Source organism: Sapajus apella, unplaced genomic scaffold (assembly GCF_009761245.1).
Source record: "Sapajus apella isolate SASKATOON/1434 unplaced genomic scaffold, GSC_monkey_1.0 scaffold164, whole genome shotgun sequence".
NCBI lineage: Eukaryota > Metazoa > Chordata > Mammalia > Primates > Cebidae > Sapajus > Sapajus apella.
The window spans coordinates 316,756-338,663 of NW_022437104.1; the positions used below are offsets into that span (position 1 = coordinate 316,756).

General features: G+C 50.3%; 1 protein-coding gene across 8 annotated transcripts in view; it reads right to left on the minus strand.

Annotated features, from left to right (window-relative positions):
- IQSEC2 (IQ motif and Sec7 domain ArfGEF 2) overlaps positions 1–21,908 on the minus strand; it is an 87,310-nt gene that overhangs the window by 45,898 nt on the left and 19,504 nt on the right. For 3 of the 8 annotated variants that reach the window (XM_032267052.1, XM_032267055.1, XM_032267057.1), the window contains exons 2-3: positions 12,429–12,458; positions 78–173 (exon numbers count right to left, since the gene is read on the minus strand). In XM_032267052.1, coding sequence (XP_032122943.1) covers positions 78–173; positions 12,429–12,458 — 126 coding nt within the window. Of the gene's footprint in view, positions 1–77; positions 174–2,412; positions 3,938–12,428; positions 12,459–21,908 lie in introns of those variants that run through there. The other 5 variants (XM_032267053.1, XM_032267059.1, XM_032267060.1 and 2 more) reach the window with 5 other exon arrangements.

Here is a 21,908-nt window from a genome sequence, read left to right on the forward strand (position 1 = left end):
GTGGGAGGGGCTGGCAATGACACTGTGTATTTGTCTGGAACGGGGAGGAGTTGGGGGGCGATGGGTCTAGCTCTTACCTGCTCTCTGCCAGCCTGCCTGAGGGGGTAAGCTTCATGGAGTCAAGGACCTGAGTAGGACAGCAATACTGGTGTAGAGTATGAGACGCTGTGGACCTGAGAGACAGCGAGAGACAGAGAGAGACAGAGAGAGAGACAGGGAGGGAGGGAAGTGGCAGGGTGGGCGATGGGGGCCAGAAGGTGAGAGTGAGTGCGGGAGGGGAAAAGGGAAGGCTGGGAGGAACGGAGGATGGGGAATGGAAGAGGAGGGGTGGGGGACAGGGAGGGAAGGAAGATAAGAAGGGAAAAAGGAAAAGAGGAAGGGAGAGAGGGAGGAAGACAGGGAGAGAGGGAGGAAGACAGGGTGGGAGGGAGGGAGGGAAGTAAGGAAGGGAGGGACGGAGGGAGGGAGGGAAGGAGGGAGGGAGGAACGGAGGGAGGGAAGGAAGGAAGGAGGGAGGGAGGGAGGGAGGGATGGAGGCAGGGAAGGAAGGAAGAAAGGCAGGAGGGAGGAAGGGAGGGAGGGAAGGAGGGACGGAGGGATGGAGGGAGGGAAGGAAGGAAGAAAGGAAGGAAGGAGGGAGGGAGGGAGGGAAGGAAGGAAGGGAGGAAAGGAGGAAAGGAAGGAAGAAAGGAAGGAAGGAGGGAGGAAAGGAAGGGAGGGAGGAAGAAGGGAGGGAGGAAGGAAGGAAGGAAAGAGGGAAGGAGGGAAGGAAGGTAGGAAGGAAAGAGGGGAGGAAGGAGGGAAGGAAGGAAGGAGGGAAGCAGGGAAGGAAAGGAGGAAGTAAGGAAGGAAGGAAAGAAGGAAGGAAGGAAGGAAGGAAGGAAGGAAGGAAGGAAGGAAGAAAAAAAGAAAAAAACCACAAAGTCAAGAAAGAGAGGACGGCACTCGAACCACATACAGAACACAACGACAACAGGGGGCAGTAGAGACGAAAGAGCCGGGCTGGGCCTCCTGTGTTCCAGGTGACTCCGTGGGGACCTCAGCCACAGAGACGCTGGGACACCACAGCAGGGAAGGGGGAAGGGAGCCCTCCTCACACCAGACGCCACAGGGGTAGGGAGGATGGGAGGGGGAAGGAGGGATGAAAGAGAAGGGGGAAAGATGCCTGGGGGCTCCCCTGAGAGAAGACCCCTCACAGGAAGGGAGAAAGGGATCGAGGAAGGAGAGGCTCTGGGCCCGAAGACGGGGGAGAACCCAGGTGGGTGGGTAGGGGGAACACTGAAGGAAGAGAGGGAGAGAGACGGAGAGAAACCGAAAGAGACAGAAGAGGAGAAAGACAGAGAAAGAGGAAGACAGAGAAAGGGTGAGACAAAAGACACAGAGAGAAGCCAGAGAGAGGCAGAGCGTGCCAGAGCAGAGGAGGGCGAGGGTGGAGGAGGCTGACAAGGTCTCAGTGGTCTTGGTGACAGGATGGGACTCAGGGCCGAGTGGGTGAGGCCGAGGATGGGGTGGTTCCAGGTAGGAGTCTTTTGCTTTGAAGGCCAGTGCTTCCCCCCCACCCCAAGGCAGGGCCCGCACTCCACCCCTGATGCTGCGCTCCCACCCCTAGTGCGGGGTCCAAAGGCCCCTCCAACCTCCTGCCTCCCGCAGAATGGCCAAGGGTAGGGGGTGGCACAGCAGGGCAGGGAGGCTGAGGGCCTGGTCCCTACCCTACCCCATGCATCGCAGATGCCAGAGGCGTGCCAGTCAGCTGGAGACAGAGCAAGCTGGGACTGGAGCCGACCCTCCAGGTCAGCCAGCCCCTGTCACCCACAAGCCCCTAGAGGCAGGCTATGGTCAGGACCTGGCCATTCAAAAGCCCATGTAAAAGCCAGGAGATGTGGCTGCGGGCCAGGCCAGCTGCAAATTTGAAGGTGTCCAAATCTCAGAACCTTACAGGGAATCTTTGAATCTGAGACTCTTCTTATCAAAGGCTCCGGATTAATCATCAGGGCAACTGCTTCTCAGGTGCCAGTCTCCAGCCCAAGTCCTTGACTCATGATCTCTTTTGAATCTGAGACTCAGAGACCCTTAGGCTGCTGAAATGTTGCTGTTAGAACCTCAGGGGCTGAGAGCCTGGAGCCCTGCAGTGCCCTGAACACACAGTCGATAAGCCAGGTAGCAGCCAAGCTCACCCCTCACTGGCCATAGGCTGTGCTGCTCAGGGCTCAGGGTCCTTCCAGAGCTGGACACCTGGATGCCCATGGGCTCTCCCACTCGAGCTGGCTCCCTCCCCCGGGCCAAAGGCCTCTCAGAGTCCAAGAAGGGAGCCAGGAACCAGGAAGCCAGGAGGCTGCTGAATCAGCAGCCCAGGGACTGGGTCCAGGCCTGGGCAGGAAGGGAGGGGCCAGACTACGGGGCCCAGGTTCCTACCTGTTGCTCCTCCTGGGGGGCTCCATGGGTCTGGACCTGTCCCAAGGGCAGGCCCCCTGGCCTAGCCGGTGTCTCCACTGTGTCACCACCCCCTCCTCCCCAGCCCTTCCCTAGAAGGAGGAACCAAGAAGGCGGGGCCAGGCCAGCTGGGCTGCGGGCCAGATTGCAACTGGAAACTTTGCTCCTTCCCCTACTCCTCCTGGAGGGCTGGGAACTCCTCGGAGGAGGAAGCGGCCTGGAGAGCTTGCAGTCAGTCACTCCTCTGGGCCAAACCCCAGGCTGGGCTCCCTCCAGGCACCTCTGCTAGAATCTCCCCAAGCGCTCCACCAAGTGTGTGGCTCTGTTCTCCTGAACAGAACATTGAGATGGAGAGAGGTGAAGTGATACTGCTAGTCAGTGGCAGAACCCCAAGATCAAGACCCGGTTTGGCTATTCCGAAACCTGGAATCTGTGCCCTCAGCCGTATCGCTACCTTGTGAATACAGAAACCTTTCCATAGAAGCTTTTCACTAATACCATCATTTTCAGCACAGTTAAAGAGACTATGTCTAGGAGTTGTTCTGGGACTCTCCATATCAAGGAAAATTCAAATCACCCATTTTGAGATCTCAAGATGGGGCCCCGGCCAATATTCTTTCCCACTGCAGTCAGTTCTCACTTGTCTGTCTTGTTTTCTAGACTGGCTGAGAGAAATGCTTCCTGAAGAGAAGAGGAGAAATCAAAAGAAATGCCAAGAAGCTGTTCTTCCAAGGAAACTGCCCAGCCTGACTTTACAGATGGGGAAATTGAGGCCTGGAGAGCAGAAGAGTCTTACTAAAGTTCATGTAGCAAGTCAGAGTAGACTCCAGTGGCCTGGTTCCCTGCCTGCCTATAACAGCCACCTCTCTGTCCTCCACATGGGTGTGACTGGGGAAAGGAGAGAGTTTTTCAGCTCTGAAGGATGTGGGGCTCCTGAAGAGTACCACAGTTCCAACTTGAAGTGCTCCCATCCTTTCATGGCTCCAGAGCCCAGGCCCCTGGCTGTTCTGAGCAGAAGGCGGCCCTGGGAGGGGCCAGGGGGCCAGTGATCTAGAAGAAATAGAAGCTGACAGGCAACAGGCCAGCCTTCCTGCCTCCCTGCCGGGGCAGCTGGTTCCTCTCAAGAAAGCCAAAGCTACTGAGAGAGAGAGGCCCTCCGGACCACCGCAAGGTTGGCATCTGTGGGTCCTTGGTGGCCTCCTCTCCCTCTGCCCACCCTCAAAGCCCTGGTCGTCAGGGCTCTGCCCTTAGCTCCTGCCTTAAAAACAAACAAACAAACAAATAAACAAACAAAAAAACTCTCCTTGAGCAACTCTCCTAGCTGCTGCAGCAGCTTCACCTTGTAACTAGCCATTTGCAGTTATCACCCTAAGAGCTAAACCCTCTTGACCTGGCAGGAGCTGATAGACATTAAGTGCAGTGCTGGGCCGGGTGCAGGGGTTCACGCCTGTAATCCCAGCACTTTGGGAGGCCGGGGCGGGCAGATCACCTGAGCTCAGGAGTTTGATACCAGCCTGGGCAACATGGCAAAACCCTGTCTCTACTAAAAATACAAAAATTAGCCAGGCATGGTGGTGCACACCTGTAGTCCCAGCGACTAGGGAGGCTGAAGCAGGCGGATCGCTTGAGCCCTAGAGGCGGAGCTTGCCGTGAGCTGAGATCATGCCACTAGACTCCAGCCTGGGTAACACAGCAAGACCCTGTCCAAAAAAAAATAGTGTAGTGGTAGCTTTAAGGGATGATGCCGTGTGACCTTGGGTAAGCCCCTTTCCCTCTCTGATGAAGCAAAAAAACCTACACTTTGGTGCCTGGTAAAGCTAGGTACAAGTCCCCACCCTATCACTTTTTAGCTGGGTAAGCCTTCTAAGGCTTAGTTTGCTCATCTATAGAAGAGGAGTGGCAATTCCTACCTCACCGTTCTTGTAGGGATTTGGCAGAGAAAGTGTGCACGTGGTGAAGAGTCTCAGCTTGAGCCGGAGAGAGTCTGACCCTTCTCCCAGAGAGGCAGAGGACCCATGGGAAGCCTGTTTGTTTCAGGGATAGTGAGGAAGATTTCTAAGAAAATGTCCCTGAACCTGGGGCCACTTTTGGAATTCAGTCATAGCTGAGCATGCTGAGCCGACTCAGATGATGATCCATCAGGGGCTGAAGGGAGGAAGGAATGAAGGGTGGGGAGCCTGACCCAGCCACAGGGCACTGGCAGGGCCTTCATGCTCTTATGTGACAGATACTGTGGCCCAGGCACTGTGCCCGGGGCTGGGTATAGCAGGGACTAAGGGTAGACATGTCCTGCTCTCATGGAGCTTGTATCCAAGTGATAGGATACAGATATTCACAAACTAATGCAGTTCAACTGAGCAAAAGGTAGAGATGGCAAGAGGAGAGCATTCCAGGCAGAGGAAGCAACCTGGACAAAGGACCCAAAGTGCTATTTCCAGCAAGCATGAAGAGGCCAGCGTAGCAAGGCCGGAAAGGTGCGGGGAAGAAAGGCAAGACTGGAGATGGAGGTGGAGGCCCAGCATGCAGAGCCTTGGAGGCCTCCGTGCGGGTTTCCGTACCTATAGGAAGAGCAGTTTGGGAGCCTGTGGTTTGTGGACATGCATGTGGAGTGGGAAGTGTCTTGGAAGTCCCCAAAGTTGTATGAAGAGTATTAATTTCTGGGGAGAGCATCTCTAGCTTTGGCCAGATCCTCAGATGGGTCTGTGATCCCAAAGGGTAGGGAAGCTTCTTATATGATTCTATTCACTAAGTGCCCATGATGAGCTAGTGGCAGGCAACCTAGAACCTTCTGTGAGCTAGCCTGTGCACCACATCTCCAGCTAGTCTCAGCTTTCTCCTTACCTTCAACCTGCACCCCACCCAGACAGAAGACCTGCAACTCTTGGCTGCACTCTGCTGCTGCAAGCTTTATTAAAGAGACTGTGTGTCAAATGCCCTGTAATAGTACCTCTGTTCTCCCGCTTTGCCCCTACTGTCATCTCCCCACCTGGCTGGCTCCCCCTTGTTCTTCAAAAGTCAGCTAGATGTTGTGCCCTCTGAGAACCTGCCTTGATCCCACCCAAGCAGGATGGGTCACCTCCCTTGTGTCCTTCCGCCCTGCTCGCCTCTCAGCCGGCTTCTCTTAACACTGTGTTCAGATGCCTGCTGCCCCCTCTCTGCCAGGAGCTCTGTGAGAGCTCTGTGTTTTGTTCATCCCAGTGTCCCCAGCATTCAGCACAGGGCACCTGGTCACACATGGTGGGAGACAATGAACAGAGGTGGAGGCTGCAAGGTGGGCTGGTGGACACTAGGGGGCACTGTGGCCACTGGAATCCCAGCCTGATGTTGGTCAGGCCAACCCAGGGGGCCCCCAGGCCCGCAATTGTCGAATGGAAACTTGCTGGATCCTGCAGCTCCTCAGCGCTGGATCTAAGCAACCAGGGTAGCAGCTCCAGCCTCCCAATAAACCTTCTGTTCCCTTTCCAGACCAGACCATTTCTCATGACATCGCCATCTCACTGCAGAAACTCCTTTAGTCCTTCACAAACATGGGTGCCAAAATGTGCAGTTCTGGCCTGCAACACTCTCCACTTCATCTTGCCCCACCCAGCCCCTCCCCTGGCTAACTTCCACTCACACTCCAAGCTTCCGCTTAGATGTCGGCTTGGAGAAGCCTCCCTGGCCCTCAGGCTGGGTTGGGTATATTTCCGTGGTGCTCCCACAGCACCCTGCACTTCCCCTATAATTGTCTCTAATTGTCTGCCTCCTTGTCTATTTCCTGACCAGACAGTGGGCTTCATCACAGCAGGGCTGTTACTCACCACCCTGTCAGCCACATTTAGCAGCATCTGGCACATTGTAGGCACTCAATAAATCCTTGAATGAAGGAATAAATGAATGGATGGATGGATGGACAACTTGGGGCAGGTCACTTTACCTCTCGAGGTTTTAGTCTCCCCACCTGTAAGTCACCCTACTTGACAGGGTGGCCACGAAGATTAAAGATAATGTGTGTCCAGTGCTGTGTAATACTACCTGATATTTAGCAGACATTTTCTGAATTGAAGCAATTATTACTATTTGGAACAGTGAGAAAAGGGCAGGGGGAGTTGAAGGAGACTGCCCAGAACCTGGGATAATCTCTCCCACCTAGGTTTACCATTTATATATGGAAGGTGGCTTTAATAGCAATAATAAAACTATCAATTTTATCAAAAATAACAGCACCTACTGTGTGCTAGGCTGGAATCAGGAGACCTCTGAGGAGGTGGTGGGAAGCCCTATTCTTGGCCAGAGGATGCGACGTCAGGACCAAGGCCAGAGCTGTGGGCATCACCCCTGTATCTGGAGAACAGTCATTACTGGCACAGCTGGTTCCAAACTCTTTATTCATAGGTGAAAACTTGTCTAAGGGGTCATTAATTCCCTCTGTAATTAATGTAAAACCTGCAGCGTTTGTATTAATGGAAAAGTAAGCTCCAGCGTCAAGCTGATAACATTGATAATGTGTACTTGTAATTATATACTGGAGATAACTATAAATTCAGTCACTGAACTCACGAAATATCAAAATTCCTGAGGCCACCAAGAGCTGGGTGGCAGCTGTACCATCAGTAGCATTATGCCAGTTGTTCTGAGGCTATGAAAAATTACCACAAGCTGGTAGCAATGGTAATATTCACTACATTTAAAAGCCTTCTTGGCATAAAATAATAAGGTACTTTTAGACAAAACAGCATGTTTTGATGCAAGGATATGGAACTTGAAAGCACAGTGAGCAAAAGGTCATCTTGCTATAAAATTGGAACCAAAACCAATCTTACAAGTGTTTGCCTCTGAGCCGACCAGGCTCTGACCTCACTTGGGTACGCATAAAACCTGTCCTTATCGCAGAAGAAACACGAAGTACTAAGTGTTTTCTCTCTCTCCTCTCATCCAGTTCTTGGGGGATCAGTTATCTCACACAGCCCCTTGCTGCCTTGTGTTACCACAGACTGGAGGATCATTGCAGTCCGATGGTGGGGGCGGGCAGATCCTGAAGCTGAAAAAGGTCATATAGCAAGCAGAGGAAGCCGATCCAGAGAGAGGAGTCCACGAAAAAGATGATCAGGACCAGGCAAGCCATGAGAGATGGAGAAAGATGAGACATGGGCCCAGGAGGTGCAGAGAGCGAGGCAGCAACCTTGGTTCTCGACTTCCTGGTCCCACTTCCAGTTGGTGCGAGGCTTGGCTGTATTTTTTTCACTGTTCTCAGATTCTGTGAGGTGTAGCCTCACAATAGTCCCCCCGCCAGCCCTTTATTTTTGAGCTAGCTTGGATGGGTTTCTGTTCCTCGCCACGAAGTGTACCCAGACTAAGACAACTGAAAATTTGGAATATAAGGGCAGGCTTGTGTAAGCAAAATCACATAAAGAACGCTTAGGTAGAGAGGGGCGAATGCAATTATCCAGCATTTGTGTGTGTTCACCCAGAAGCTCCCTTGTTCCCTGACACTTGCAACCACAGCCACACACTCCAGCCACACGCTCACACACACATGCTGACATTCAGTGGCACACAGAAACAAACGCAGCAGCAACCAGATATGGTTGTCTGCAGACCCCCTGACATGCAGGGGCACGTGCCAGCATGCAGTGTTGCACTGTGCTCTTTACAGCCGCACTGCCATGGAGCCCCCGACATGCAGCAGTGCACCCACATGCGTGCACGCAGAGGTGCTGCCCGTAAGGCTCAGGGCAGGAGTCAAAGCTTCACTGGGCTCTGTGCAGCCTCCCACCCCAGCTGCCAAGTGACTCATCCCCAGGGCTGCTAATTAAAGCCAGGACAGAGGGGACAGAAGCAAGGGGAGGGGAAGAGAGAGAAGGTAAGTTTATTTCGGTGCCAACCAGGCACTCAGCCTGCTTAGGGGTCACCCACTTCCTGGGGCTGGGCCAGGCGGAGGCAGAACACTGAGAGGAAGGAGAGGAGAAAAGAAACCTCTTATCCCTTCTTGCCCTTCTTTCGCTTCCTGGAAAGGTACCTCCTCCTCTGTCCCACTGTCAGAATCCAGCTCTGACTCTTCTAGACTTCTGTCCTTATACACTGGCTGTCTACCCCATCATCACGCTCCCATTTGGGCTAGCCGGAGCTGGCTCATCTGTGTCTGCAGCACCCCCAGACTGGGAAGCAGTAAGTGGCAAGGTTCCAGGCGAAGGAAGTGGTAGGAACAGGGCAGGGTGGGCCACTGGGCTGAGCCGAACGGGAGGCAACATGGGAGGTGACGCGGCTGGATGGCTCTGGGACGGGTAGTGTCTTGGACATGTGGATGAGGGAGCCACGGATGGTTCATGAGGTCTTGGCCATCCCAAACTGCTAAGAGGTCAAAAGAGATTATCTAATCCAAACTCCCGTAGGACAGATGGGGGCACTGAGACCCAGAGTGGGAGGCTCCTCCTCCCACTTTTCCTCCAACTGCAGCGGCTCCCGTTGCCATGGGGACATCCCTGGCTCCGCGGGTGTCAGCGGCTCCCCCACCCCCTCCCTCCTTCCCTAGCAACATACCACCTCCTCCGGCTTTCATCCTTGTGTGCCTAGCAACCCCAGCCTTGTCTCCAGGGCCAACAAGTTCAGGCTGACCCTCACTGTAGCAGTGCATCTAGACCTGGGTCCCCTCATCTTCCGGTGAGGGCCTCATCAGGCCCCTCCCGCCCTCTCTGTTTTCAAGTTCTACACCTCTTCACATTCTTCCAGCCTGACTGTATAGCATATGATGATGGATTGGGTTAGGGGAGAGCGGAGGACTCTACAGTTTGTTACGCCACTATTTCTCACGTAGCATTGCTTTAAGTTCTCTCATTAACCCAGAGAAGTCAAGACTATTGTTTCCATGGGAAACTAAGAACCAGAGAAGTTAAGTGATTTTGCAAAGAGCACACAGCTAGGAAGTGCGGTATGCTGCTAGCTAGCTTTGTGACCTTGGGCCATGGCCAATCCCTCTCTGGACCTTGGCTTAAGGTGCCTTTAGGTAGATCTGTGACAACTTCTCAGGGATCCACAAGAAGTCCAGGCACCTTTCTCTGCCTGTGCCTACCCCCCACCCCCATCACCAGCTGTCGGTTGTAATTAGACTCCACACTTCCTCTGGCACCCCATATTTAGAAGCCCTCAGGCCTGGGACCTGCCACGGGTGGCTTGCAATCTCCCGACTCTGCTCTCTTCTTGCTATTCCGTTCCCATAAAAGCCCAGGCCTAGTGCCTCTCCTCAGTGTTTCTTCTTCCCCTCCAACCTTTCCCCCTCCACACACACACGCACACACACACGTGAAGTTTATTAGACAAGGAAACTGGGGTTCCAAGAGACGAACAGATTGTCCAGTCACACAAGTAGAAAGCAACCTACCCCCAAATGGAGCCCTATGCATGGAGCCAATGTTTCTGCCCTTCCTATGCTACAGAGCCTTGCCTTTCTCCTCCAACTTCCCCCAGCTCCCTACTGATGTCAGAAAGTCGCTGTGACCCAGCCCTGACCGGCGTTCTGACCTCACTGCTCTTTTCCTGCCTAGATCTTCTATTTTAGCCCTACGGATCGGTCCCTGTCTCTAAACCCACTCCGCTTGCTTTCCTCTGCCCTGCTGATCCCACCTCCGGGACACCCTCCTTATACAAATCTGCACGGCAGCCCCCCACAGCACGGCTGAGACACTGCCTGCTCTGGGAAGCTCTTCCTTACCCTAACTGGAGTGAACTCAAGAAGTTACAAGTGGGTCCCTACCCAGCCCTGGTTGCAAGTTCAAGTTGCCTTCCCATCATGTTGTCAAGATCTTGCCCTCCACACGCCATACTTTAGCCCCTTCCCATAGCCTGAGTTTGACCCTCACTTCCCAGATGCTCTGAGTCCTCTAGGCCCTTATAGCCTCCTAGACTGTGGGCCCAGGATGGATATCAGGAAACGTGTCTGAATAAATTAAATGTGGCTTTAGAACCAGACAGCTCAAGGCACTGACTCTCTCAGAAACTCTTTCTCCTCATCTGTTAATCAGGGGTTGTAATCCATGCCTATTAGGGCTGTTGTGAGCATTAAATACGATGATATTCTGAACTGTTAGTATGTGAGGAACCGATGATGACTGCTATAATCGCTAATATTAGGATGAGGATGGGATGATGATGATTATCTGCCAGGCTGTTGAGAGCTCCCGTGGTGATGGTGTCGGTAGCACTCTGGGGTGGCGCCAGACAGACTTGGGTTTGAATCCTGACTCAGGATCCATATATTAGCTGAATCCACATATTAGCTGCCTGGCTGTAGGCAAAACCCATAACCACTCTGAGCCTCAGTTTCCTCAACTGTAAAACAATGACGATAAGGCCAGCCCAGGTTCTACCTACAGTGTCACTGGGAGGATCAAACAAAAGAAAGTCCCTGACAACTTCTGTAAGTTGTAAAGGCCCAAATGTATATCATTACTTGACTTATGATTATGCTCATTATGAAATGTCCTGAGCTCTAAGTCCCAGGAACTTCCCCGCTGGGAATTGCTGAAAACTAGAGATGTTTTCAATCTTGTTCTTCAACAAGTAGCAGGCACATCACTGGGGATGCTTGCAGGAGCCCTGTGCTCGGGGTCAGCTCAGATGGCCTCTCTCCAAACCCACGGTGGGACACTGAGATCTACACCCTTTGCTAGACAGGTGCCTTCCTAAGTGCTAGAACAAGCTGTGCCCATGACATGCTCCTTGGCTGCATGCTGGGACTAATTATGCCTTGTCACAAACCCCCTTCCTGGACACTGGGACTGATTGCATGAAAGCTGGCTTCAGTGTGTGTTCATCCCACAGCCCCAATCTTGGCTGTGGGTATCCATGTGTTTACCCCAGATCCCCTGCCTGGGGTGCTAGAACAGAGTGTGTCTCATTAGACACTTTTGTTTGTATGCTGGCATCCTCTGTCCCCAGCCCACATCCACTGCCTGGATGACGGGACCAGGGTTGCTGCATACAGTCGGGCAAGTTGTGCACAAAGGGTCACAGCCAAGAGGACACGAACGGGGGCTGATACCCAACCCGTGCTATGTTCAATGGAGCCACTCAGAGGATGTGCCTTTGAAAGGAACATCTTTTTCTATTCTTCACAGAGGTGCCAATTATGCTACTGGCAGCCGTGGCTGGGAAGGACTGTACCCATCTGTGCCTCTGCTGCCTGCGCTCAACTCATCTCAACGACCTATCCCATAGCCCCCAACCTGGATGCTAGGCTGAGTGGGTCCTCTCCTGAGCCCTTCATCATTCCTATATAATCCCCATACTTGACACCTCTGCCTTCACCAAGGTTCTGATGGGGTAAGTCCTGGGCAATGCACAAAGGACCCTTGTCTTTACCTTTACCCAAGTTTTATTCCTGCCTCCCCAACTAGCAGGTTGAGCACATCTTTAAGACTTACTATGTTTACCAATGGGTCAGTAACAGCAATAACACCACCAACAGAAACAGAAAATAAAACATACTGAAGCTTGTAAACTTTTTTTTTACCAAGCACACACAAAAAATTTTTCCTTGTCACCATAATGTATAGTTCTAAAGCCTAGAATGTGTTATATCCAGAGTCCATCCAAATCCCACTACTCGGGTCTGGCATGGATTCAGGGTGGAACGTGAACGCTAGACCAGGGAAGCTCAGCATGATCATGCCCTCTTCCTCTGGGAGGAGAAGGTAGAAAAGGTCCTGGGTCCAGAGCTGACCTCTCTGAAAATCAGCTTTCACATCTGGGCAGCTCCTATGAGCCTCTATGGTGTTCAGCCAAGCCCCCAAGTCAACTAGGGTTAGAAAGACTAAGGAACAGTCTTGAACCCCCTCCCCACAACTGACACATCCCCCAACCACCCTCCCACTCCACTCCATAGCCACCCCTAATACCAACAGGGAAGACACCCTTGAGTTGGCCCCTCCCCCTGCCCATGGGTCCTGCAGTTACAAACCAGAGGCCCCCACCCCAGGCCCTGCCCCATCTCCCAACTAGTATTAAAGAAAGGAGGTACTGACCTGACAGTTCTGGAATTCTCACCATCAGATCTGAAAGAGAAACAGAGAAAAAAAACCAACATAGTCAGTATACGCTCTCTACTCTTCTCCCTCTGCCCTAGGTAGAGTGGCTTTGGGAACCTTGAGGCCTAATGCATGTCATAAAAATGAGGGGAAGAGTATTTCATGCGGAGACGGTAGAGTGCCTTGCCAGTTGGCGGGATGGAGAGGAAGACGGTGGTGCTGGGGTGCAGTGAGCAAGGGGAAGAGTGGTCGGAGGTGAGGTCAAAGAGGCACCAGGAACCCAGGAACCAACCATGTGGAGCCTAGCGGATTGCAGTGAGGAGTGTGGCTTTCCTTGAGGCAGCCAGCAGCCGTGGGCAAGGGCAAAGCCCGAGCTTGAAACAGAAAGACCTAGGCTCAAATGTTGGCTCTGTCACTTACCAGCCCCATGACCTGGGCAAGTCACTTCACCTGTCTGAGTCTGAGCCTCAGTCTCCCCCATTTGTGACACGAGGCCGATCCTCATGGGGCTGTTGGGATAATTAAGCCCTTTGGAACCCGGTAGGCAAATGCCAGGTATTATTAACACCATAGAAGAGGCTTTGCCAACTGCCTGCTCCAACCTGCTTATTTTCCAGATGAAGAGAACGAGGCTGAGGGGATAAATGAGTCAGCTGCTGGGCTCCTTTCTACTACACTGGTCTACTTTTTTCATTGTGAGGCCAGTTCAGAGGCAAAAGAAGGTGAGAGGAGAGAATGGAGTTGGGGACATCACTGAGGGAACCAGGGAAATGAGTGAAATCTGAACCACACCCTTCCCCTCCCACTACTCCTTCCTAAGAAAAATGTGAGAGTGTATACACCAGTGTACGCACACACATGTGTACGCGCGCGCGCGCGTGTGTGTGTGTGTGTGTGTGTGTGTGTTTAGAGGAGGTAGGGTCAGGACAGTGGGGTGGAGGAGGACTATGGAAGTTGAAAGTGGAAGCATGGCTGGGCGCGGTGGCTCACGCCTGGAATCCCAGCACTTTGGGAGGCCGAGGCAGATGGATCACGAGGTCAGGAATTCAAGACCAGCCTGGCCAAGATGGGTGAAACCTCATCTCTACTAAAATAAAAAAATTAGCTGGGCATGGTGGCAGGCGCCTGTAATCCCAGCTACCTGGGGGGCTGAGGCAGAGAATCGCTTGAACCTGGGAGGCAGAGGTTACAGAGAGCTGCCGAGATTGTGCCACTGCGCTCCAGCCTGGGTAAAGAAGCAAGACTCCCTCTCAAAAAAAAAAAAAGTAGGAGCATGTGGGACACAGACTTCCCCTTCCTTCTTTGTCGTCTTCCTCCATCTTCACCCCAGGCCTCCCTCCTTCCTTTATGCTGCAAAGGAGACAGAGATGAACATAGCACAGGCTCTGTCCTCAGCTGAGAGAGCCAAGATGTGGCCTTACTGAGGGGAGTGTCCATCTATGCTAAGCGCTAAATGACAGAGGGACACACAGGGAGAGGAGGAGGTGGGCCTCAGACGGGGGCATTTGTTGAAAGAGTGAAAGGAGGCCCGGCTGGCGAGGTGGGGCAGGCAGGCATCAGCGTGCTGCGACCACGGCACTCCTGGCTCCAGTACTTACAAGCCATGGAATCGTAGTGAAGGTACTTCACTATGCTGAGTATCAGTGCTTTGCCTTGTAAAATGGGGCTTTGGGGGTGAGCTGGTGAGAATCCCTCCCTTAATGGGGTGTGGCTGTGAGGCTCAGCCTAGCACAGTGCCTGGCACATGGTAAGTGCTCAGCAGATGCCAGTAGCAGCAACCCTTAGCCTTCTCACCCCACTAAAGAACAGAGCACCAGGGCCACAGCGCGCCTTATCACATTTATTAAAACTTTCCATCTCCCTCTGCAACAACAAGATTGCTTGTGATGCCTGGCCCAATTCTTCTCAGGTACCAGGCCTGAGGGGCCTGGCTTCAATGACTCCCCAGATGCCTGCAGAACTGAGCACTAACCCTCTGCTCTAGGCAGGCCAACCTCTTCACAACCCACCTACCCCCAAATGCAGCACACATGTATTCAGTCCACTGTCTACAACGCCCTGCCCTGGGAATACAACCTCTCAAGGAGCTCATGGACTGGCCACTTGCCCCAATCTCCCCAAGGGTTTAAGCAACACATCTAATCACCTCCCCGCACCACTGTGAATACACTATGAGTACCTACTATGTACCAGGCACAGTGCTAGCCTCTTTTTGTACATTATCTCCTTTGAGCCTGCAAAGTGGGATTATTCATCCAATTTTTAAGATGATGAAACTGAGACTCAGAGAGCTCAAAATGATTTGCCCGAGGTCACACAAGCAGGGGAGCTCAGAGTGAACCCCAAAGCTCATGTTCTTACCACGACACTCCACTGTACCAGAAGATCAGTGCTGAGCACCTACGCACTGTGAGGGTGTGTTCCCTTATCTTCATTCCTCAATATCAAGCCAGACAGACCTTTCCTCTCCAGGGCTCTTTCATCTGAGCAATGATGAGAAATGTACCTCTGCTCCAAAAGTATTTCTATGTGATATGTGACAGGCCTCAAGATGGCAGCAAAGGAAAACAAAAGAGCTCCAAGTCATGCTGCAGCGGGAACTCGCCAATTCTCGCTGTGGACTGATTCTTACTAGCTTGAGGGTACACAGCATCATCTGACTCTCAATGTGGGGGTGCAGCTCACCCCAGGGTCCATCACCCTTTATACATTTAGCATATTATTCATTTTGTATAGACAACAATCAACAGTGCTGTGATATCCTACACCTCCTCAGAGGCTCCTGTCCTGCCCAATGGTCAGGAAGCTGGGCCACCATTCTTTTGGGAGGCAGTACAGACGGGTAGAAAGAATGCTGGGTTCTATTATGGCTCACTCCCTAATTGGCAGTGTGACATGTCACTTCCCTCTGGACCTTGGTTCTTCACCTGTAAAATGATGGAGCTATGTTAGTTGAATTCCAAGCAATCTTTAGGCCTTAAAACATTCTATTTCTTCAGAACCCCAAAGTTTCTCTTTTATCAACTAGATTCTGCTGTCTACATGGAGAAGCAAGAGACCCAAGCACTAGATCCTGCTTCACCAATCCACGTCAGTAGAGGAGACCTGTTACTCCCCACAACCTTCTTTTTATTTTATTTATTTTTATTTCTATTTATTTATTTTTTTGAGATGGAGTCTCTCTCTGTTGCCCAGGCTGGAGTGCAGTGGCGCAACCTCAGCTCACTACAACCTCCGCCTCCCGGAGCAATTCTCAAGTAATTCTCCTGCCTCACCCTCCTGAGTAGCTGGGATTACAGGTGCCTGCCACCACGCCCAGCTAATTTTTGTATTTTTAGTAGAGACGGGGTTTCGCCATGTTGGCCAGGCTGATCTCAAACTCCTGACTTCAAGTGATCCGCCCGCCTCAGCCTCCCAAAGTGCTGGGATTACAGGCGTGAGCCACCACGCCTGGCCAGCCTTCTGTTAATGAAAGGCTATTTATGTCCCAGGATTCTCAAGAGATTTGGATATGCCCACTCCCATCCTCAGCAGTGATGGCCAATAAACAGTAACTTATTGGAGCTTTGAGGATAGTGACCATACTTTCTGAATCAAAAACAGACATGTAATCTGACCAGGGAATTTAATGTTGCTTTTTCCAGGTACAAGAAGCAATCTGGAAGACAGGAGAATAAATGGCAGAATATCGAAAGTTCCTGAACCTTTTGGGGACTTATGGGGCAGACAGAGCAGAATGACTGAAAAGAACGGAGGCCTTGGAGTTGCTGTATTGGGAGTTTCTGCCCCTGCCTCTTCACTAGATTCCCTGCCATCCTCCAAGCCATCCATAAGCAGTAACTGGGGAACAATATGGTGTCTCTTCCCAGGAACCTGAAATTAGATCAACAAGGCTGTCTCTGAAAGCAAAACTAATTAAATAAGTACAGAATGCATCAGAAATGAGATATGCAGCGGAATCTAAATGATCACAGACTTGTCCTCGAGCCAGAATCTGAACAACATGCCTAAAAGATCATGTCTCCCACAGAAAGGAGACTGGACATCAACAGAAGTAGATTTGTTTTAAGAATGAAACTTGAAGGGCAACTATGAACAGCGCTCCTCCCAGGAGTGTCCTGAGGAAAAAGAGGCAGGTACCCTGGCCCAGCATGATTTCTGGGCCCAAAAGCGGAGAGCCTCACACCTTCTCACTGGAATATCACCTTACACCTAACTACAAATGTCTTTGTGGACGGCTCCTTTCTCCCCTTGACTACTAAAGGAACATTCCTTTTTTTTTTTTTTTTTTTTTTGGGAGAGGGAGCCTCACTCTGTCACCAGGCTGAAGTGCAATGGCACAATCTCGGGTCACTGCAACCTCTGCCTCCTGGGTTCAAGCGATTCTTCTACCTCAGTCTCCTGAGTAGCTGGGATTACAGGTGTGTGCCACCGTGTCTGGCTAATTTTTGCATTTTTGTATAACCCAGTCATACTGCTACAATGGTGAATTTTGTATTTTTTTTGTAAAGTCATGGTTTCACCATGTTGATCAGGCTGGTTTCAAACTCTTGACCTCAAGTGGTCTGTGGTCTGCCCACTTCAGTCTACCTAAGTGCTGAGATTACAGGTGTGAGCCACCATGCCCAACCATTTTTTTAAAATAGATATAGGGTCTCACTATATTGCCCAGGCTGGCCGCAAACTCCTGGGGTCAAGCAATCCTGCCTCAGCCTCCCAAGTGCTGGGATTACTAGCGTGAGCCACCGTACCTAGCCTAAATGCTGTTTTTACACACATGACTGTGCAGTGACCACTTCCATTCACTCCAGTCATCCTGCAACTGAACAGCTGTGCCCTCCTCTCATTCCACCATCAGAGTTATATCACAAAGTTTGGGTTAAATCAACATTGGTGGTCTACATTTTTTTTTTGAGACAGGGTCTCTGTCACCCAGGATGGAGTGCAGTGACACAATCTCAGCTCACTGCAGCCTCTGCCTCCTGGGCTCAAGCAGTATCTCCCACCTCAGCCTCCCGAGTAGCTGGGATTACAGGTATGCACCATCATGTCTGGCTAATTTTTGTATTTTTTGTAGAGATGGGGTTTCATCATGTTGCCCAGGCTGGTGTTGCCATGACTGCATGGATACTAATAATGGATAAATCATATCACATACTATGATTACATTTCCTTTTCCATTCAACTTTTTATTTTCCCTGGTATTGACTAGTGTCTATATTTTTTCTTTTTGGAGACAGGGCCTCATCCTGTTGCCCAGGCTGGAGTGCAGTAACATGATCACAGCTCACTGCAGCCTCAACTTCCTGGGCTCAAGTGATCCTCCCACCTCAGCCTCCCAAGTAGATGGAACTACAAGCACACACTGCTATACCTGGCGAATGTTTGTATTTTTTGTAGATATGGGGTTTCGCCATGTTGCCCAGGCTGGTCTTGAACCCCTGGGCTCAAGAGATTCACCTACCTCAGCCTCCCAAAGTGCTGGGATTACAGGCATGAGCCACTGTGCCCAGGCTGGTTACTATCCATTATCTTTTTGTGAGCTTAGTTCTCTTCATACAAATGATCAATTCTCCCCAAACTGTCAGAAGCGTAGTTGTCCTCTCAATATGCTTTGACATATCAGGTAATCCATCGGATTATTTGTTTCCCTTAAAAACACTCATCTTCCTGCTGCAATCTAGACTGCTCTCTAGGCCTGCCCAGATGTTGCCCTAAGAACCTCTCTCTTTTTCATCATCCAGGAATTCCCTTCACTTCTCCTTTGCATTGGACTTCCTGTTTCCTAGATTCCGTGGCTTTTTTTTTTTTTCCAGAGTTTATGCCCACATTTTGCTGGAGCGAAATGAGGCTATATAAAATCTAAAGGTTTTATGTCCTACGCCTCCTTTCTCAGGAAGCCCTTTCCCTCAGAATACTAGGAACTCTCCTCCATCATATCCTCGCTTCCAGTGTTGCTGTTGATAAGTCCAATGCAATTCCTTTTCTTGATTTTTTGTATATGATGTTTCTTGTCTGGAAGCTTTTAGAATCTTCCCTTTAATCCCTGGTATTCTGAAATACCACAGTGGCATATCTTGGCATGGGTCTTTTTATCATTTATCTTTCTGGGTACTCAGCAGGAGTTTTTCATTCCTTCAGTTCTAGGAAATGTTCTTGTATTATGTCTTTGAGAATTTCCTTCCTGCTGTTTCCACCATTCTCTATTTCTGGAACTCCTATTGTTGGCTGTTGGAGTTCCTCAATTGATCCCCCAATTTTCTCATCTTTTCTCTTCTGTTGTCCCTTTCTTTGTCTTGTTATTCTGCTTCCTCGGATATCTCTTCACCTTTTATTTTCTAATCCTTCTACTGAAGTTTTTATTTTGCCTCTCACTATTTGTAATTTCCCAGGTTTCTTTTTTTCCCTTCATTACCTTCCAAGTTCCTTTTTTGCATTTGTTTGTTTGCTTTTTCAATCTGTCTTCCAAGTTGATGGTTTTCCTCAAATAGCCTTGGACTATCTGATCATCTCTGGCTACCAAGAGCTTGGGGTTTTGAAAAACATGCTGAGGTTTATTTCTTTTCTTTCTTTCTTTCTCTCTCTCTTTTTTTGTTTTCTCTTGTTTTGTTTTGTTTAGAGACAAGGTCTTGCTATGTTGCTATGTTGCCCAGGCTGCTCTCAAGACTCCTGGGCTTAAGTGATCCTCCCACCTCAGCCCCCTCAAAGTACTGGGATTACAGGCAAAAGCCACCATAACTGGCCAGTGTACTGAGGTTTAGTTTACATAAAATAAAACATACCTATCTTGACCAGGCATGGTGGCTGGTTGCAGTGAGCCGAAATCGCGCCACTGAACTCCAGCCTGGGCAACAAGAGTAAAACTCCATTTCAAAAAAATAAAAAATAGGCTAGATGCGGTGGCTCACGCCTGTAATCCCAGCACTTTGGAAGACCGAGGTGGGCAGATCATGAGATCAGGAGTTCAAGACCAGCCTGACAAACATGGTGAAACCCCATCTCTACTAAAAAAAAATACAAAAATTAGCCTGGTGTGGTGGTGCATGCCCGTAATCCCAGCTACTCAGGAGGCTGAGGCAGGAGAATCGCTTGAACTGGGAAGGCAGAGGTTGCAGTGAGCCGAGATCGCACCACTGCATTCCAGCCTGGGTGACAGAGTGAGACTCCATCTCAAAAAATAAATAAATTAATTAATTAAATTAAATAAACCTATCTTAAGGGTCCTTGGCTGGTGATACTTGAAGATCAGTTCCCATGACACTACCAAGCTGCTTGGAAGCTCTGTGTGCAGGTGGGGGTTGCCAGGTGGTGGGCTTCACTACCGAATCACTGGGCTGAAAGCCTGTCCTTTTGCTAGAAGACTTCCAAATGTCAGCTTTTGGAGGCCTTTTTTTTCTAGGGCCTTTCAGTTTCCCCAGAGAAGAATTCTTTGATCTTATGTGTGTACCTGACTTTGGTGTCCTAGAAGTAGGGGAGTGGAAGGAGATTGCGGTCCCACTGTTTTAAGTGGAAGGAAGTTGGGGATCCACTGTTTTAGGTTGCAGATCCTTTTGCCTGCAGCCCTGTTTCACCCCATCCTCCATTGTACAGGGAGGCAGCTGGAAGCGGGGGTCTCACTGTCTGGATGGGGTTGGGGAAGGACCAAAAATAAAACACTCTTTTTTTTTTCGAAGACAACGTCTCTCTCTGTTGCCCAGACTAGAGTGCAGAAGTGTGAGCATAGCTTACAGTCTTGACCTCCTGGGCTCAGGTGATCCTCCCACCTCAGCCTCCTGAGTAGCTAGAACCACAGGTACATGCCACCACACCCAGGCAATCTGTGTGTGTGTGTGTATGTGTGTGTGTGTGTATGTGTGTGTGTGTGTGTGTGTGTGTGCGCGCGTGTGTGTGTGTGTGTTTGGAGACAGGGTTTTACTATGTTGCTCAGGCTGGTCTCAAACTCCTCAGCTCAAGCAATCCTCCCACCTCAGCCCCCCGCAAAGTGGGGAGAATTACAGTCATGAGCCACCGTGCTCAGGCAGAAAAGATTTTCAACATGCCCGTTCTTAGGTCCATACTTCATCCTGCCTTCTGAGGATGTACCTTGACTACCTCTCAATCCTGAGCACCACTGGGATTCTCTAAGTAGCATAGTTTACTTCTGGTCAGTATCCCAGACCTTATGTGTTTCTGTCTTTTTTATTCCTTTTTTCATATTTTAATGAGATTTGGGAAAGCAACAGAGAGAAATAAGTTTATTCAACTCATTGTGTTTAACAGGAATCTCCCTTTCTTATTCCAGCCAACTCCTATTCATCCTCCATGACTCATTTAGGTACCACCTCTTCCAGGAAGCATATCTTCACACCCCTAGGCTGGGTTAGGAGCCCTCCTCTGTTCTCCCACAATATCCTTTTCTTGCCTCCATCACAGACCTGATCAAACTGTTCTGAAATTGTCTATTTCCATGGCTGACTCTCCCAGTGACTGGGAGCTCCTGGTACTCACAGGCTCTGTCTCATTCCTCCCTGAACCCCCAGATCTCAGACTCTGGTTCCCAGGTATATGGAGTAAATATGTGGTGATGAAATTAATGAATAAATGAATGGCTAAAAACATGAACTGGACCCAGCTAGAGGGACCATCTAGAAAGGGAAATAAGCTGAATACGATTGTCCCTATATAAGGTCAGTTCCCTAAAAGCTCTAAGTTCCTTTAATGCTATGTGTGCAAGGAACCCTATTGCAGCAGGATTTAAACCAGTGAAAAAATGGGCGCAGTTTCTACACCCTGCATTAAGAGGATGGTTAAACCCATCGTGTTATATCAGTTGCCACTAAAAATGATGGTTATGAAGAATATGCAATGACATGGGGAAATGCTCACATGGAAAAATCAAGAAAAAAATTGTATGTGTAAAATCATTTCAACTACATGAAAAAAATGCAAAGAACAAGGGAAATATACTGAATGCTCAGAGTGGCTGCCTCTGGGTGCTGTAATTATGTGTAATGTTTTCTACTTTTCCTAGTATTTTCTAAATTTCCTAATTAAAAAAATGCATTGAAAGTATAATTTTTTAAAAGCTACTAAGAAATTAAATTGGATAAGTAGCCTGAGAGTACTGGGAACAAAATACTGTGAAGGGGGGCCTAAGAATCAGTGCACGTGTCCACCCGTGCTTGCTGGGAAGGCTCCATTCTTCACCTGCCAGAGCCTCTGAAGTCCCAGGCCCACGGAACACCCCCTGTTCCCTTCCCTGCAAAGCAGGACCTAGCTCAGGAAGCCAAAGGAGGAGGATCTTGGAGGCCAGCCTATTACAAATCACAGTCTCATAGGTCGTACTGATAAACAGAAGGCCCTACACCAGGGCCCACACTTTAGGGGCCACTTCCCATCAGGCAAGAGGTCTATAAGGCCATCGGGACCCATCAGGATCTTTGGCCCTGTCCCTTCTAGGCTGTGCTTCAAGCACCAAGGACCTCAGAATTTCCTGCC